Consider the following 19,200-nt stretch of genomic DNA (forward strand, 5'->3'; position numbering starts at 1 on the left):
TGCAACCTTGGCATTTGACATCACAAAATACAAAAAAAAAAATAACCAATGGTTACAAGTTACAGAAAAAGCCAAACTGTCCCCCTCTCCCAATTAAGCATGTAATAGCTTGCTATTTTTGGAAGCTATTTTAAAATAAGCCATTGCCTTAAGAGTTCCAGTACAATCAGAAAACTGGAACTGATTATCAACATGTTTTTAAAATAAAACTTTCAACAATACAAATTTAAGATACTGAGTATCAAATAGAAATGCAGGCAGAAAGACAACCTGAAGGAGGGAGGGGGCCACTTGAAGCCAGTTGGATTGCAAAGGCAGCTGTCCAGGGAAGAACAGAAAAGCCTAAACTGTGCAATTGCCAATGGCCCATTAATGCAGAAATAGAATGGAGTAAGCTTTAGCTGCTCTACAAAGCCAGGGAAGGGGTCCTTCCTCAGTTCAACAGCTTACCTCTCCTCACCAGTTGAGATAGCTGTGGGATGGATGAGACTAGACTATGGAAACTTGGGTATGTAAAAAAGAAAATGCATTCCTGCAATTTCCAGACCCCAACTTCACCCTCCCGGCACCAACACAAATGAAATAAAGAAAACTGGACCCAAAACAACAAGCAAGAGTAGTCTGCAACCTTCTAGTCTTGCACTTGTTTTGGGATATGTAATGGAATGTTATATGTGTTGATTTTTTAGTAATGGGGGTGGCAATGGTCGCTAGCAGAGTGAATGGCAAAAATTGCATAAAGGATAGTATCTGAAAACTTTATGACCACAGAAAAATGGCTGACAACTACAGATAATCTCCCCTTTGTTATTCAATTACATAATGGAAAGGGGGATAAGGAATCTTTGAAATTTATCCTTTTAAATCAAATTTACCTAAAAGGGATATCAATCTTCAAGTTTAAAATAAAGAAAATCTAAATCCCAAATTATTCCTGTCTATTTCCCAATAGAGAAGACCCACCCAATTTGTTATGCTTTCCCCCATGATGCCTGGCAGAAATTGCCATGCTAGGTTAGAGGAAGCAATCAATGTATTTCTGTTCATCAGCCAATAAATGGATGTGGTCAAAAATAGTAAGTGCCAGAGGCACCACTGCCTGCAAGAAGTACAGTTTGTTATATTGCTTACAATGCAGTATTTTATCCAGCCTCTTCCAGCCAAGGACCTGTAAACGGGAGTCTGTTCCAAAACCTTCCTCCTCTTCCAGTTGTCTGTGCAATGTATTGGCACTGTTCTGCTGGGCTGTCAAAAAAACTGGTTTAGAGATGCAGCTCTTCAGTCAGGTTTTGCGCCAGTTCTAACCATGTATATTTAAATTTTTAAAAAAAAAAATAAGTATAACGGGATGGGGAAGAAAAGGTCCAAAGAAATCTTTTCAATGAGAGCTTACCATAATGTTCCATGTTTAATGATTAGAACCGGGGCCTATCTAAGTTAATCAGGAGAGATCTCAGGCCCACTCCAAGTAGTCAAGTGTCCACATCCCCAAAACAATCAGAATAAAACTTGCATCAGACATCTTGTTGACCATTTCAGCAAAAAAAGAGATAAGCAAATAGGCAACTGGGACCAAAGTCCCACCTCTTTAGAAGGGTTCCTCGACCCCCTGGGGAGAACCAGGATCTAAGAACAGGTATTGGAGAAGAGGGCAATAGGGAAAAGGATGATAGGAAGAGGGTAAGAAAGAGATTACGTATTGGTGCAGTCTATCCCCTCCTAGTTCTTTGAGCAATTATTTCATACATTTCACCATTTCTAAAATCATGCATAAAATCAAATGAATAGGAGCTAATGCAATGAAATACGTCTTCACTACAGGCAAAAAAGCAGGGGCAGAGAATCAAAAGAAAGAAGATCCCTGTTTCCTGAGCAAAACACAGAGCCAAGGTACAAGTAGGGATGTGAGACAGAATGAGATGTTAAAGAAGCACCTTATAGCCAAAGCTAATCATGCAGGGCAGGAAACGACGTTCTAAGGAATGGACAGCTGAAGCCAGTGTACACTTTCATGAAACAGAAGGATGAACCTTGAGTAAATACTCCATCTTGGCAGTTCTTATTGCAATCCGTGTAAAGAATGAGCAAAGAGGATGAAAGCATCTATATTTATTTGACTATCATCTGAAGAAATGAATACACCATTTCTTTATGCATGCACAACTGTCGATGGTAAGAACTGATCTAATGACAGATTCACAAGTCTTCACAAATCACTGGAATTTGAGTCTAATTAATGAAACTTAATTTACTTTAAAAAGTATTAATTTCACACCCTACTTATTTTTGAATATTACAATAAAAATGAAAACTAAGTGAACCTGAATGCAACCAGAATCTTAAAAAAATTCATGTCATTAAAAACATTAAAGATAAAAATCTTCATTTCTTCTTTTTCTTAAGAAATTTAGTCTTATGGGAAAGGTTGAAAAATGCAATGTAAACAAATATTGATAACAATAATCAATCTTTGGCAAAAAAAAAATCCCAAAATTGATTAAAGTGTTAGTGAAAGGAATCCAACCTACTACATACCAAAAGTGGCTGAGGAATATTATCTAAGACAAGTTTCTGCTTACTTACCGGAGAACGGGTTTGAGGTTGTGAATTCATTGTCTGAGGGGCTTGAGGATATACCAACGTGGTTGGACCTGCATTCTGTCCAGAGGGATAAGGGGTCTGTCAAAGAATGGCAAAAATAATATCATATTTAAATAAAATGGCATGGTAACTTAAATTAATGTTTTTCTTCAAAAGTAGATACTAAAGTGATTTCCAGTTTCACATTAAAAATTTTATCTTTATGTAAATTACACCAAAGGAAAGCTGACATTTTAAGCAACTACCATAATATTCAGCTATTTAGGACATAACAAAGCTTTAATTTTATAAAAGACTATGTAAAACCTCTTGGGAAGGATACAACTGCAATTTAAAAACTAGGTGCAATTATTCAATACCAGGAATACAAAGAGTAATCAATGCAAATTTATCTCTTTCTGACATGAACTGCTCAAGCCAGAAACAAAATCATCATGGATGAGGGAACTTGATAATGTTGTGGTTCGCTTCACCAAGTAAAAGCAGGCACTGACAGAGTCGATTAACTGTCAGTAATAAATGTCACAATTAGCTGTTGACTCATTAGCGGTTAAAAGCCCACAAGTACTCTTCTCTTCTGCTGTTTATACTGAGAGCCATGGACATCTACAATCAACATAAAATTTTAGATATTAGCCTAGAAAAAGTGGTAACATGGACTAACTTACCAGAGGTTTTCAGAAAATAAGAATAGGTTTTTCATTAACTGTAACAGGCTACCAATTAAAATAATGCGTGCTGGTGATTTCAGAAGATGAAATACAACATATTTAAAAAGAATGTTAACAAGAGCAATGAACACAGAATCCTAACAAGTGACACTACTGTTTTTTTAAGTCCGGGCAAGTAATTTACTTGCACTACAAATGTAAAATAGTATACCTATCTCAAAAGACAGTTATTATTAAGTTTTTAAAAAGAGCAGTTATTTAGATTGTTAAGTAAAATCATTTCCTGCACAATCACTTTTAGCTTATCACTGTGCCTACTTTACAAATAAGGAAACCAGGAATCAGAAATTTAAGGCATCTTACCCATAGCAAGATAATAATGTGTCTAGAAAGTACTGTAATATTGCTTTCAAAAAAAGCTGGTGGAGCCAGAGAGAGTAGAGTAGGTAAGGTGTTTCTGATTTGGTACCCCACATAGTCCCCTGAGTGCTACCAGGAGTGATCCCTGAGCACAGAGCCAGGAGTAACCCCTGAGCACAGCCAAGTGTGGTCCAAACTTCCAAAATAAATAATGTTCTATTAAAACTAAAAAATGGCATTTGCTAATAACCATTTGATGGATTCATCATAATTCTCAAAGAAAGCAAATTAATTTTAACTTAAAAGCAAGATTCTTTGCAATCTTTCAACATGGTAACCTATACAGTCACTTGTATAACTGACACTAGATTCCATATCAGATTGACTTCCTTTCTTACTTGAATTCTATTTAATTTGGTCACAAACTGAAACACAGAGCAGCAAATATCCCAAATCTTTCAAACATGTGAAAATTGGACCAAACATGACCTTGAACTTATTTAGAGATTTCTCAAAAAATCCCCAACAATTTTTTCAGATAATAAGTTTATGCATATATATGACACTCACACTTAGGATGGCTGGAAATATCTCAATTTAAGAAAACAGTGGGGGGAAAAAAGAAAACTCAGTGAAAGAAATTCACTATCAAATCTGGCAATACTCAGATTCTGAAAAGTATTTCACTATTTGATTACTGCTTTTGGATATAAAAAAAATACAGAATCAATGCCATTAACAAATTAAATGTTAAAAAAGTAATGATCTCTGTTCTTCAGCAGGAAGCTTACCACAGCGGGGTGGAGTGGGCAGCAAGGACACCAGGAGGAGAGACACTGGGAGGGAAACAGTGGAGGAGAACAGACACTCTGTTGCAGGGCATGGTGTGGGAATGCATGAAACCCCACCATTAACAGTATCATAAAGTATACTGCTTTGGGGGGGGCCCTGTTCTCAGTGGTGAGGAGCAGGTCAAATAAATTTGGGAACCTCTGGTGAAAAACACTAATTAGTTAACTTAGTTTCTAGAGTGCTAATGTAGGTAAGTCAATTAAGATAGCCTTCATGCTGCATATATATGTCTTAGCAGTCACGTGAATATAGAGCTAAGGCGAATTCGATCTTGGGGAAAAAACATAGTAAGCATCTTCAGCTGAGATTTAACTTTCAAAATATAGAAATATGAAACCAGAGAGTGTAGCAGATAAGGCACTTGCCTTGACCAGCTAACCTGGGATCAGTCTTGACACCACACAGGGTCCCCAAGCACCGGCAGGAGTGATATGCGGCAGTGCATGCAGCACTGATGCAGAGCCAGGAATAATCCCTGAGCACAGACAGGTGTGGCCCCAAATATATATAAAGATACATACCGAAAAAAAATGGCATGGTTTTTCAATTTTTCATAATACAATGTACTTAAAATCAGAACAGTAACAGGGATATAGTTTACTGGGACTTAAACATATTCAAAGGCTCTCGGGTTTAATCACCAGTACATGACACCCCTTCACCTCACAAATACACACAGCTGAGTGGACCCAAAGCACTGCTAGGTGTGGGCTTAGTAGCCTCCTTTCCTCAGTACCTTTAGGTAGAGTACCACTGGGGGTGGCTGGCTCCGTATTAAACAAATCTGTTAAGTGCTAACAAAAAACATATACAGCTTCCAGTGTATTTCAAGCATTATTTTAAACACTTTACATATGAGGTACTTGCCTCATACATAAAAGGTTATTTCTTTCATTTTAACACTGGTGGGGCCAGAAGAATTACTGCAAAGAATATGAGCATGTGCCTTACAAGCACACTCTGATGAGTTCAACTTGTGCTGTCCCAATGGTACCAAGTACAATCCTGGAAATTCTACTACTGCAATACCTAGTGCCAACAAGCAATTCATACTCATGCCATAGTGAAGTCAATGTAAATGCCACAAAAAAAAGGGGGGGGGTGCAACACTTCAGCAAACATTCCAACTAGATATGTGAACGCCACAGCCAGGAAGTGCAACCACAGCAAGCCCCGTTAAACAACCAAAATCCATGTGCATCAATAAAGAGTACAACCCCTGACAACCCCTGACAAGCACAATCAAAGGGGTGCACAGCCTGGTGGACGAATGGGTGTTTGATCATTGTGTGATTGTAACTCAAACATGAAAGCTTGTAACTATATCTCAAAGTGATTCAATAAAATAAAACTTGAAAAAAGAAAATTTAAAAAAAAAAGGGAGTGCACAACTCAGGGAGGCCCGTGAATAGTGTGCAAGCACCACAACCTGGGAAGATCAGAGCTAGGGATGTGCGAGCATCACAGTCAGGCATGTACGACTCTCTTGTCACTGCAACAAAAACATCAACAAGAGCAGTAAAGGGAGGGGTGAAGAAAGAGGAAAAAGGACAAGGTGCAATAAAATGCTTGCTAGAGAAATGGTTAATATTCCATTAACGCTTATCTGCTTCCTGAAGTATCTAACAAAGGACATCAGTTACACTGTGAACAAAGAACTCCAGGCCTTTAATCCTCTTCCCTCTGTGCCCCCCTCACCCCCCCCCAAAAAAGACAAAACAAAAACAAAAAAATACCAATTGAAACAAAATTTCAGACCAGTTGCTTTGTGGAAGCTAAGAACAAAGGATCTAAAGCAACTAAGTGTCTCATCAAGAAAAGGTCTTCACAGTCAGAGCAAATGTAGCAATATTCCTGACCACCCCTCTCCTCATCACCCTCTGCATTGCCTGGTCTGAAAAAAGCCACCCAATGCCCAGGTACTCCCTTTACAACAAAAAGAAAAGAATTTTTTCTCAATCCCTCTAACATTCTTTTTTTTTTAAATTTATTTATTTAATCCCTCTAACATTCTTTATAAAAAACTGATAAATGGGCCAGAGAGACAGTACAGTGGGTAGGACATTGGCCTTACATGCAGCCAACCACAGTTAGATTCCCCAGCACTCCTTATGGTTCCCCAGGGTGATCCCTGAGCACAGAGCCAAGAGTAAGCTCTGAGAACCACCAGGTAGGCCCCCCCAAAAACCAAAACCCCTGAACAAGAAGTAGAGTTAAAGAAGTGGTTCAGTGATAGAGCATGTGTCTTGGATGTATAAAGCTCTGTGCTCAATCCTGGATACCCCAAAACTATTGAACACGAGGGAAAGCGTCCATATTGGAACTGTAAGCCTAACATTATCCTGGTTTTAAGATGCTTGCCGTGTATGCCAGTCAGTTACAGATGGATTCCTTCCACTGCATATGGCCCCTTAAGCACCACTAGGAGTGACCCATGAGCACAGAGCCAGGAGGTAGCCCTTGAGCACTGCTGAGTGTGCGCAAAGCTGGCCCCCTCTCTAAAAAGTAAGCTAAAGATCAAAAACCCTAATAAGTACTGATGAAAAAAAAATCTGTAATAAAATACTAGAAAATAAAATTCAACAGCACATTTCAAGTGGTTATACACCGCAATCAAATGTAATTTAATCCTGAAGGGCAAAACAGTTTCAATGAAATACACCCTACTGACAGAATAAAGGGAGTGATTTTTTTTTATTTTATTTTGATTTTTATGTAGGAAAGGGGGTGATTTTAACTGAAAAAAATATACATCATTTGATAAACTCTAAAACCCTTTCATGGTGAAAATATACTGAGGAACTAAATAAAACTACCTTGATATAATAAATGTCATAAACTAAAAGTCGACAGCTAACAGCACCCTGAGTGGTGGAACACTGAAAGCTTTACCTCCAAGATCAGCAATCTGCCCCTCCGAAAGTTATGTAAGCGGGTGGCTGGCTATTCTAGGGAAGTGATCCTTATGTCTCACCATGACACGGCACTTTCCAATTTTCCTTTCTGTTGTTATCTACTACTTCTGGAGGTGAACAGTATTTAATATTGCTGAGCTATAGACTTTAAACTTTATAAACAATGAAATTTCATTGTTATGTGTATTTTACCACACTGGAGTTTTCTATCAGACTCTGCAGTGCACAGGATTCCTGGTGGTGCTCAGGGAACCATAATGCAAGGGAAGTGCCTTAATCCCTGTATTGTTTGCTTTGTACATACTTAAATATACATACTGACACCTTGTATTGATTTTGATCAGTACTTGATATAGCAGAGTGCCAAAACACTGAAAAAAAACATGATCCCTTGAAACTCATTCTATATACTTATTAGTTACACAAAACTATCTGATTAAGATTTTTTCTATTCTTAATGAATACTCCCAGCTCGAGAGTGACTACCAAAGTGTAGAGGGGGCCATCTGGTGCCGGGGGTCTCAATTGGGCTTCCTACAGGAACAGCATACACTCCAGCACTTTGGGCTCTCTTCTCCAGTCCTGGAATCATTTTTATAAGGTGGCACCCAAGTCAGGTCCCGTTTACATACAGTAAATTACAAGGCAAGATTTTAATGTATCATTCTAGGCACAGCAAATTTATGATGACTATTCCAAACAAAAAGATGCTAAAACAGAAATGCCAATAATCATTCAAACAGCAATCGTGAAAACTTAAATCTTCTGCGTTGCATTTTAAAAATACAAAATAATAGTCTAGTATCTGCTTGATTATAAGTCATTTTTATTCACCATAAAAGTATGTATTTCCAATAATTATATATCTATAAAATGTGTATAAAACACAAGAAATAGACTGCTATGGACTATTAAACTGATAAATTATCACCATTTTGTAGAAACAGCACAGCAGGCAAGCCACTTGTCTTGTATGCAGAAAATCTTGGTTCAAACCTCAGCATCACAAATGCTCCAACCCCCACCCCAAGACCTACCAGGAGTGATCCCTGAGCACAGACTCAAGAGTAAGATGTGAACCCTGCTAGGTGTGGCCCAAAAACTAAAAAGAGAATGCTGTCATTATATCTAGTGTTCTTTTCATTTTAAAATAAACTAAGAACTAAAAAATTTAGAGCAAAAATACTCAGATACGAAAAGAATAAATCAGTGACTAAATACTTTCCAGACAAGTCAGATTATTACTACATACACCCAGGATTCCAAAAGTTTTCTCCTTCAGTCAAGCATATAAACAAATACATAGGGTAACAATAAGCCTATTTTTGACACAATGACTCAAAGTACATAATGGTGTAAACCTCGAATAGAAGGTAATTAAATAAAAAAAATCAAGGAAATACTACTAGATACATATCATAAACGTAATATCAATGTAAGAAAATTTATACCACTAACATTTCCACTTCAAAAAACATTTGCTATATAATCTCACAAAAAGGAAAAAAGTTCCTATACAAAAATTTAGCAGACTAATATATCAATTACTACCCTAAATGCACCCAAATTCCTACCTGTCCAGAACACAAGCTAAAATGTGTTAAATTATTTTCTGGGAAAATTCTGGAAAAATTATTTTCTAGAAAAATTAAAAAATTTTTCTAACATGCTACATAAATACCAAACCTTTCATCTTATTATTTCGTTTTGCTTTGGGGTCACACCTGGTATTCAGGGCTTACTTCTGGCTCTGTCCTCAGGGATCACTCCTAGCAGGCTCGGAGGACCATACGGGATGCCAGGGATCAAACCTGGGTCAGCTGTGTGCAACGTAAACACCTTACCACTGTACTATTGCTCCGGCTCTCCAAAGCTTTCTTTCATCTTTACACTGAAAGAAGGAAAACAGTATTGGCCAACTACATATTTAAAGTGGTCTGTATGGGAAAGCCTTCATCACGAGTCTTTCCTGATAATGTTTCTATCTTATAGAGTTAAATGTAATTTTTTCCAAGTTGAACTATTTTTAGATCATCATCACTAAGCTGGTTAAGTAAACATTATGCTTTCTGTGTAATGTGACTCCTAGTTTTACTTTGCCAAGAATAAACAGATATAAACACTCAATCACAAGACAAGTTTTTTTTTTAAATGCTGAGTCATCTACCAATAGTCTTTTACTTCCCACTCCCAGTAATTCCGCAGAAATTTCTGTCTCACCACAACATGGTTGCTTTTCCCATTTTCACTAATAAGTTACAGTTCCCTGAATCCTTTCCTTCGAAAACACCAACAGTTTAACACAAACCTCAGTTTAAGCATCACATGGTTCTATCCCCTCCCCAGACAACACACACAGTGTTCCTAACCACACCAAAACAAAGGCTAGCAAAAGCAGGATGCTAATTAGTTAGACTGTGAAACTTCATCTCAACTAGGCCACTTCTTGGAGAAAAATTGATGTGGAGGGGATGTTTATTATCACTACAGTGATAAGACAATACAATGTTTACAACATCTTGGCTATAAATGTGAAGCTGACAATAAAGGAACAGAGATTTGAGTTGCCTGGGTTCACTCCCTGGCACCACCTCTGGATCCCCTGAACACCACCAGGAGTATTTCCTGAGCTCAGAGCAAGAAGTCAACCCTAAGCATTGCTAGATGTGGCCCTCAAAACAAAAAAATACAAGCAAAAAATGTTTTGATCCCTAAGCACAGCCCCAGGAGTAAGACCTGAGTACTTATTTTATTCAATAAATAAATTAAAGGTTCACAGCATTAAAAAAAAATAAAGATCACTCTGAGTATGGCCCTAAAGCAACAACAACAACAAACAACAACAACAAAAAAAAAACCACCACTTTTCACTCAAATTGAATGAAACAAACCCTCAAAACATGTATTAGAAGTCTTGGAATAATAGAAATTGGCATGGTTCAGCAATACCACTTCTGGGAATATATCCCCAGGGTGCAAAAAAGCACAGTGAAAATGCACCTGTATGTTCACTGCAGCACTGTTCACAATAGCCAGAATCTGGAAACAACCCGAGTGCCCAAGAACAGACAACTGGTTAAAGAAACTTTGATACATCTACACAATGGAATACTATGCAGCTATTAGGAAAGATGAAGTCATAAAACTTTTAAGTGGATGATCATGGAGAATATCACGCTAAGTGAAATGACTCAGAAACAGAGGGACAGACATAAAATAACTGTACTCATTTGTGGAATATAAAATATCATAATATGAGACTGACAAGAAAGACAAGGGCCACAAAGATTACCCCACAGCTAGAATCTGCCTTATGAGCTGGGGGAGTAGGCAGCTGGGACAGAGAAGGGATCACTTAGTCAATGATGGTAGGAGGGATCGCTCGGGATGGGAGATGTGTGCTGAAAGTAGATAAAACAAACATGATGATCCTTTCCATGTAGTACCACTTGTATGTAAATTTCATGACTTCATCTTTTCTAACAGCTACATAGTACTCCATTGTGTTTGCTCCATGGCTTGGAGGCCAGCCACACATGCTAGGGCAAAAGGGAGCTCAGATAGAGAAGGGAGCACCAAATAAAGGGAACTGGGAGGATCCTCGCAGGATGGGAGAAGCATGCTGAAAGTAGACTATAGACCAAACATGACTGCCACTCAACACCTCTTTTGCAAACCACAACACCCAAAAGGAGAGAGAGAACAAAAGGGAATGCCCTGCCACAGAAGCAGGGTAGGATGGGGGATGGGGGGTGGGAGGGATACTGGGACCCGTGGTGGTGGTGAATGGGCACTGGTGGAGGGATGGGTACTTGATCATTGTATAATTGAAACCCAAGCAAAAAAACTTGTAAGTCTCCAACTGTACCTCATGGTGTTTCACTAATAAAAATTAAAAAAATAAATACATAAAATAAAACATTCCTGGCCAAAAAAAAAAAAACCATGATGGCCTCTCACTATCTGTATTGCAAACCATAATGACCATAAGTAGAGAGAAAGAGGGAAATTATCTACCATGGAGGCAGGAGGAAGGGTGGGACAGGACAGGTGAGGGTTACTGGGAACACTGGTGGTAGAAAATGTACACTGGTGGAGGGATGGGTATTCAATCATTGTTTGATTGAAACGCAAACATGAAAGTTTGGTAACTATAGCTCACAGTGATTCAATAAAATATTGACATGTTCTATATTCATAACTTATAAGTCATTTAACATGGTATTAGATAGGACAGCATATAGAAAGTAACGGAGTATAAACAATTTTAAGGGATGAAGAATAGTGTTGGTTGCCTTGCTTGCAGCCAACCCAGGTTTGATTTCTGGCGCTATATATGATCCTCCAAGCACCACCAGAAGTGGCCTTTGAGCACAGAACAGAAGAAAACCCTCAGAACCGCCAATTGTGGCTCAAACAACGGCCCCTTACACTTACACTTACACACACACACGCACGCTCGCACGCACGCATGCACACACGCACGCACACTAGGGATTAACATGTACAGAAGCTAAGAAGAAAGTGATTACTTCTGGGGGCCAGAGTGACAGTGATAGCACAGTACATAGGGTATGTGCCTTTATGCAGCCGACCTGGATTTGATCCCCAGAACTGCATACTGTTTCCTGAGCCATACCTAAGAGCGATTCCCCGAGCACAGAGCAAAGAGTAAGCACTGAGCAACAACTGGGTGTGGCCCCCAAACCAAAATTTAATAATTAGCTCTTCTATAAAGAAATCATTATATCCACAGAACTCCCATAGGTTACAGCTCAATAAGGGATGGATAGGTGAACTGGCATAAAGGAAAACAAACTGTATAAGGTGAAAGGAATTGTGTACAGTTAGAACAAAGAGTATAAACAGAAACAGACCTTGGAAAGCAGTCCACTGAATTCTGAATAGGTGAGTAAACCCAGAGCACTGGAGTGGGTAAGGCAGAAAGAAAGGAAACAGACAGAATTAGACTTGGAACAATGTAAAAAGATGTCTCAGACCAAGAGATAGCAAAGTGGTTAGGGTGCAGACCTGCCTTGTGCCCTATTCGGGTTCAATTCCCAGCATTCTATGGTGCCCTGAAGATCACTGGGTAGAGTCCAAAGGCTCCTGTAAATATCTCAGTGCAGCCTTGGAAGCCCCCAGGACCACTGAGTGACCAGATAACCACAGCACTGCAGGACCCAAGTAGATCCCATCCTCAGATTTTAACTGCTGACCCAACTCGCTGAGTAACCCTGGCAGGGCACTCACAGGCTACCTAAGAATGCTTGGGAGGCCCCCCAAATAAATAATTAAAAGAATGGTTTTAAGATTGATAAAGATTTGTTACTTTATTTACTCCTAGAACACTAAGACCTATTCAACAGCACAGCAGTATCACCAGATCTGTTTAATATGAAAGAATTAGTGCAACAATAAATAGCAGTACTCCCACATTAAAAAAAAAAAGATTTAGGATTTAGTGCAACAATATGAAAAAAGATCTGAAAAAAGATCTGAATCAAGATACATAACAATGAGGAAACTAATGTAACTGTTTAGGCATATGTGATGACAGTACCTGACTATCATAATGGATCTAAGATCAGAAATGGGGATCCTTTTCTGTGCCAAGGGCCATTTGGTTAGTTACAGCATCACTTAAGAATCATCTAACACAGGCGGATGGGCTGCAGGCAGGCAATGAGAAGCATACACGTCTCACCTGCCGTGGTTTCTAGTACCTTACACAACCTGCAGGCCTGACACTCCCACCCCTGATCGAGACAAAGAAGGCAGCTATGAGAGAAAATTAGTATAACAAAATCCCAGAGTTTAGAGCAAGCTAGTTGTAAGGGGTGAAAAATTTGATGCTGCAGGCTTGCTCTTCAAGCCATGCTCTTCCTAAACAAACATCTCGCTCACATGTCTCAGTTTCTTTGCTCACCTATTTCCACTTGGAAAAAAGCTTGTGTTTTCTCCTGAACACTCCCTTTCAACTTCTCCTTTTCTCTCCCCTCACATCTTTCTAAATAAGTTTATCAATAAAAATTATCTTGCTTCACACACACACACACACACACACACACACACACACACACACACACGTCAATGCTGTAAAGTTTGAGAACTGGGTGGCTAAGGATGCTTTCAGAGCCAAAAGAGATCAGGCCCTACGCCACCTCTCTCAGATCTTACACCTTATTCCATTACATTGTAGTCGCATAGCTTAATTTTCCTTACGCACTTACAAGTATCCATTTCGGGATAAGGGTTGAAGGGATAGGGCCACATTTGGTGATGCCTAAAAGCTATTCCTGGGTCTGTGCTCAGAGGATTATAAGTGATGCCAGGAATTCAAAACAGTCCCAGAGGTATGCAAGACCAGTGCCTTACCCTTCACTATCCCTCTGGCCCACCAAGTGTCTTTAGTTCTTTAAAAGCTTCTTCTTTAATTATTATTTTGGACACAAGGGTTTAGAAACGGCTATTATAGGGTTTCATACATGAACTAACCTAGCACTACACCTTCCACCTAAGTGTTTGCTCCCTCCACGATCGTCCAGGTCCTCACCCACCTTTCCCTCCTCATCCCTATACCTATGGTAAGCTTCCTACTGAAGACAAGTTCTCAGTTTCTGTTGCCATTAGACTACATTAGCTCTTTCTTACAGCTCTGATGAAATGGTGATAAATTCACTGAGTAATGTCAAGTTTTAACTGTTAAAGAAAGCCCCACATACAAAAGTATAGACATTACTCAGACGTGTGGGAGCAAAGTCAAGTTCAGAGCACAATTTAGGAATCAACATGAACCCTCCTTTTTCTGTAAGATGATCGCAAGACCAAACTCCAGAAAATTACTGAAAATGAGCATTCTTAAGACATACCAAAGAAATTAATCTTTAAAGCAGAAAGATGAAGAGTTTTTGAAAGACGCAAAGAAACTACAGTATGCCTGAGAAACTACGGCCAGACTCATACGTACTTTAATTATACAGAATGCCAGAGGTAAATCTTTTTCTTTTGGGAGGAGTGGGGGGAGGGGCACTCTTAGTTCTACTAGGTTCGGTTCAGTGCATGGGCCTAGAAGTGTTGGGGACCACCAGAACCATACCTAGTGATGTTTAAGGGTAAGGGATCACACATAGATAGGGATCAAACTCAGACCTCTCATGCAGAGCATGCACTCCAAGCAACTTAACTATCAACTCAGGTTTAGAATGAGAAAACAGAGGGAGGAATCAAAGATATAGCACAGTGGGTAGGGCACCTGCCTCACTCATATCTAACCTGGGTTCGATCCTGGGTAGCCCATACGGTCCCGAGTCCACCAGGAGTGATCCTTATGTGAGGAGCCAAGAGCAGTCCTGATAATAGCAAGGTACGGCCTCAAAAATAAATAAAAATAAATCAGGGCCAAAGAGACAGTACAGTGGGCAGGGCTCTTGCTAGGCACATTGATGATCCCTAGTGGTATGTCTACATCTTCACCAGGAGTGATCCCTGAGCACAGAGTCAGGAAAAAGCCCTAAGCACTGCTGGATACAAAAATCAAAGAGAAGAAAAATAGGTTTATAGGAAATGAAAGTAATCAGAACAAAATAGCATATAGAAAACCTAATTCACAGCCATAGCAATAGTTTAGGAAGTGGGGTGCTTGCCCTGTACACAGTCAGCCTAGGTCTGATCCTCGGCACCACATATGCCCCCCAAACAAGAAAAAAAAACCCCACCTAATTCAGAAGTGAACCTCAAATAGCTGATACCATTAAAAGTTTAGGGAAACAAAGATACGTAAAACTTATAGGTTAACATAAACCACAGAATAACAGCTCTTGGAAGAAAGAAGGGGGCTACGGATAAATGAAGAAAGTACAAGAGCTTCAAAAATACTCACAATTGACTTCTCAAGGTGAGTGATAGCTGCTTTTTGTATTTAAATTTTTTATTGTTGATTTTTTTTTAAATTTTAATTAACAGAGGTTCTGTGTTTTACAGGACTGTTACTGGTGTTTTCCCCATGCATGTAATTGTTGATTACTATTCTTATGAATTGACTACATTCACATAAGAATGCATTATGCAGCGGTTGGAGCAATAGGCAGGGCGTTTGCCTTGCATGCAGCCAATCCGGATTTGATCCCTGCACTCTATATGGTACCTCAAGCCTGGCAGAAGTAATCCCTGAGCAAAGACCTGGGAGAAGCCCTGAGCAGTGCCAGGTATGGTCCAATAAAAACAAAAAAAAAATGCACGTTTCATAATAATTTTTAAATTATTTAAAGTGTTAAATAATTCGTAAATTACATCTAAAATGTGCTTGAAAAAATAAGAAGAATTAGAAAAGTCTTCTTGTGACCCGCTCTCCAAAAGTCACCTCTCATCTTCACAGCCAGCCTGGGAATATAACACAAGTATTTTTCCGGAGAACATCCCATTTCTGATAAAGTCTCATTCTCACAAGAAACTAACAAAATGGTACACATGAAAGATAACAACAGTAATATCTCTCCAGAATCTAATTATTCTTCTCTTATTGACAGAGAATGCATTATTTTTCAACCCATTCCCTTCTTCCCGTTCTTGTTTTAAAGGTAAACAATTCTTCCCTTATTTGATTTAGTTAAGAAAAAATAATTTAGTTATCAAAATATTTCACGATATTGACTCATGAGGTAAAGGCCCTCCCGTTGATTGTCGATTTGCTCGAGCGGGCCCAGTAACGTCTCCATTGGAGACTTTGTTGTTAGCACAGCGGGTAGGGCGTTTGCCTTACAAGCGGCCAACATGGCCGACCCGAGTTCGATTCCTCCGCCCCTCTCGGAGAGCCCGGCAAGCTACCAAGAGTATTCGATATGCCAGACACAGTAACAACAAAGTCTCCAATGGAGACGTTACTGGGCCCGCTCGAGCAAATCGACGATCAACGGGAGGGCCTTTTGACTCATGAGAATGAGCAATAATAAACTTGGAACAACATCTTGGATTCTATGAAAATATTTATTAACAAAAGGTAACAGCAATGCATCAGATGTCACCTTTATTTCAACAGAGGATTCAATAGAGAAATCAACAAATAGTAAAAAGAAAAGTAAAATGATTGTAGGAGAAAAAAAAAACAGAGAGACCACTAATACACTTACTTAATGAAGGACAATACACATAATACAAAAATTAAAATTAAAAACCTGTTTTACCACTTGATTTATTTTTTCTAAAAACATCATAACACAATGAGGGTTGCATCTCAAGGCAGCTAATAATTTATTTTTTGTATACCAATGTCTGCTAGACAGTTAAACACTGCTGAGTAATTTGTGGGTTGAGGATTGTAATTCACAGATAAATCGCGGTTTCTAAATAGTATCAAGGTTAGCACCATTACTTTCTTTTTTGTTTTTGGTTGCCTCTCATTTTTTTATTTTTTCTAAAATTTTTATTAGTGAAACACCAAGAAGTACAGCTGTAAACTTACAAATTTTTGTGCTTGGGTTTCAATTATACAATGATCAAATACCCATCCCTCCACCAGTCCCCATTTTCCACCACCAGGGGTCCCAGTATCCCTCCCACCCCCCATCCCCCCGCCCCACCCTGCCTCTGTGGCAGGGCATTCCCTTTTGTTCTCTCTCTCCTTTTGGGTGTTGTGGTTTGCAAAAGAGGCGTTGAGTGGCAATCATGTTTGGTCTATAGTCTACTTTCAGCATGCTTCTCCCATCCTGGGAGAATCCTCCCAGCTCCCTTTATTTGTAGCACCATTACTTTCTACTGGTTACCCTCTGGGATTCTTTAACCACTCTATATAACACCTTTGCTTGAAGTGTCAGAGTTTTAAAAATAATTTTACAAGGGAAATAAATCAGACATCAGTTTACTGGCACTCCAAGTAACAAAACCTTTTAACGATATAAGGCAGTAACACTGCTATGTAGAATATAAAAAAATACATGCCAATATAGGAAAATTCCCAGAAACTTGATTCAAAAGCAATGCCAGGGTAGATAAAGAATTCATTCTTTAGAGCTTAGGATGTGGCTCAGTGGTAGAACCTTGACGTGGGTAAGAATCAGGGGTTCAATCTAAGCACAGCAAAAAAGAGAAAAAAGAAAGAAAAGAAAAAGAAAAGGAAAAAAAAGAGAACCTGTCTCCCCCAAATTAATTCAAAGAGTGAAGTTTAATGTTCCAAAGTTAGTATGACCTATGACTTTCAATAACTATTTATTAGGGGCTGGTGAGCCAGCACAGCAGGTAGGGTGCTTGCTCCGCACCCTCCTTGGGGCTCTCTGGAGTCACACACCTTTATGTATTGAGGGGCTGATGAGAAAGAACAGCGGTAAGGTGCTTGCTTTGCACACTTTCGTTGGGCTCTCTGGAGTCGTAAGTGCAGCCAACCCAGGTTTGATCGCAAGGATCCCATATGTTACCTGAGCACTGACAGGAGTGATTCCTCGTGCAGAGCAAGGAGTAACTCCCGAGAATCAATCACCAGGTGTATCCTCCCTCCCCACCAAAAATTTAGTGAACATGGTGCATTTGCTAAGGTTTTTGCTTGTTATTTAATTTAATTCTCACATCATCCAGAGATAACTGTACTGTTTATTCCCACTTATTACCTGGCAAAATTTCTACTTGGAAGGATAGCCCAGAGTTGGGCTCAATCATACAGCAGCAAACCTGGAGCCTTAAGTTCGATTTCCAGCACTATCCCACATGCCAAGTGTTATTCAGGTAGGTATATGGCTTGTGATCCCCAGTGCCACAACAAAGCATATATCTCTGGTGTCCCCAACAAGTATGCCCCAAGCTTTACCACCAAGTATCTGAGTCCCAGTAAGCATGGAAACAAAAGCGTCAACAAAAACCAAAACTAAAGCGTGACTCCAGAGAGCCCAACAAAAATATGCAAAGAACCACCACCAAGTGTGCATGACCACGTTGTGTTGTCACCACGGAGGGAAGGGAAGGTTGGGGTAATAATAAATATGTTTAAAAATAATTAAGTACTGGGTTGGAGAGAGTACAGTAGGTAATGTACAGGCCTTACCTGTGGCAGGGCTCCATCCCAGGCACCCCATACAGTGCCTGGAGCACCACCAGGACTCATTCCTGGGCTTAGAGCCAGGTGTAAACCCTGAGTGGCCCCCAAACAAACAAAGGCAGTAGCTAGGATTCACAACCAGTTTTATGTTTTCAAAACGAAACTTTACTTTCTACAATGCAATCTGACTAGAGTTCTTTACTTCATAAAGAATACAAGAGGACATTATGACCAAACTTTTTAAAGTTAGACCAGCAAAAAAAAGATTTCCAGCACTTTTATCATAGTGCAGTTGTTGGGCTGTGCTTAAGGCCTCTTCAAATAGTACTCAAGAGGCTATTCATTTCATATAATCCCTTTAATGCCAAAAACAAAATTACTTGAAAATTTAAAGGACAACATTTTAAATGTTACTTAGCACAAAATTTTCTCTTATTCTTAAATGAATGTTTTATGCAATTCAACCATCTATTCAATCAGTATGTTTTATACTGCATTCTAATCACCCAATTATTCTGCTAACAGCTATTTAATGAGCATTAACCAACATTAATTAAATAATATATTTTGTTTTTTTGGGGATCTATACCTGGAAGTGCTCAGGGGGACCTTCTGTGTTGTCAGGGCTCAAACGAGCAGGCTGTATCCACGGCAAGTGCCTTACCCTATATTATCGCTCTGGCCTGAATTACAATTAATATCAATCTTTACTACTCTCGAAGGCTTTACTTGTCATGCCACCTTTCTACCAACCCAATCTAGAAATACTTATAAAAAC

The 19,200-nt window shown here is 39.2% G+C and overlaps 1 protein-coding gene across 16 annotated transcripts in view; it reads right to left on the bottom strand.

Annotated features, from left to right (window-relative positions):
- The window catches only part of EIF4G3 (eukaryotic translation initiation factor 4 gamma 3), a 355,974-nt gene that overhangs the window by 196,714 nt on the left and 140,060 nt on the right, over positions 1–19,200 (bottom strand). For 10 of the 16 annotated variants that reach the window (XM_056122556.1, XM_056122555.1, XM_056122552.1 and 7 more), the window contains 2 exons: positions 2,584–2,679; positions 1,132–1,245 (listed from right to left, as the gene is read on the bottom strand). The exons of 1 other annotated variant lie outside the window; for it this stretch is intronic. In XM_056122556.1, coding sequence (XP_055978531.1) covers positions 1,132–1,245; positions 2,584–2,679 — 210 coding nt within the window. The remainder of the gene's footprint in view (positions 1–1,131; positions 1,246–2,583; positions 2,680–19,200) is intronic. 5 more of the 16 variants (XM_056122571.1, XM_056122564.1, XM_056122563.1 and 2 more) reach the window with 1 other exon arrangement.

The sequence above is a fragment of the Sorex fumeus genome, unplaced genomic scaffold (assembly GCF_029834395.1).
Source record: "Sorex fumeus unplaced genomic scaffold, SorFum_2.1 ptg000047l, whole genome shotgun sequence".
NCBI classification, from domain to species: Eukaryota; Metazoa; Chordata; class Mammalia; order Eulipotyphla; family Soricidae; genus Sorex; species Sorex fumeus.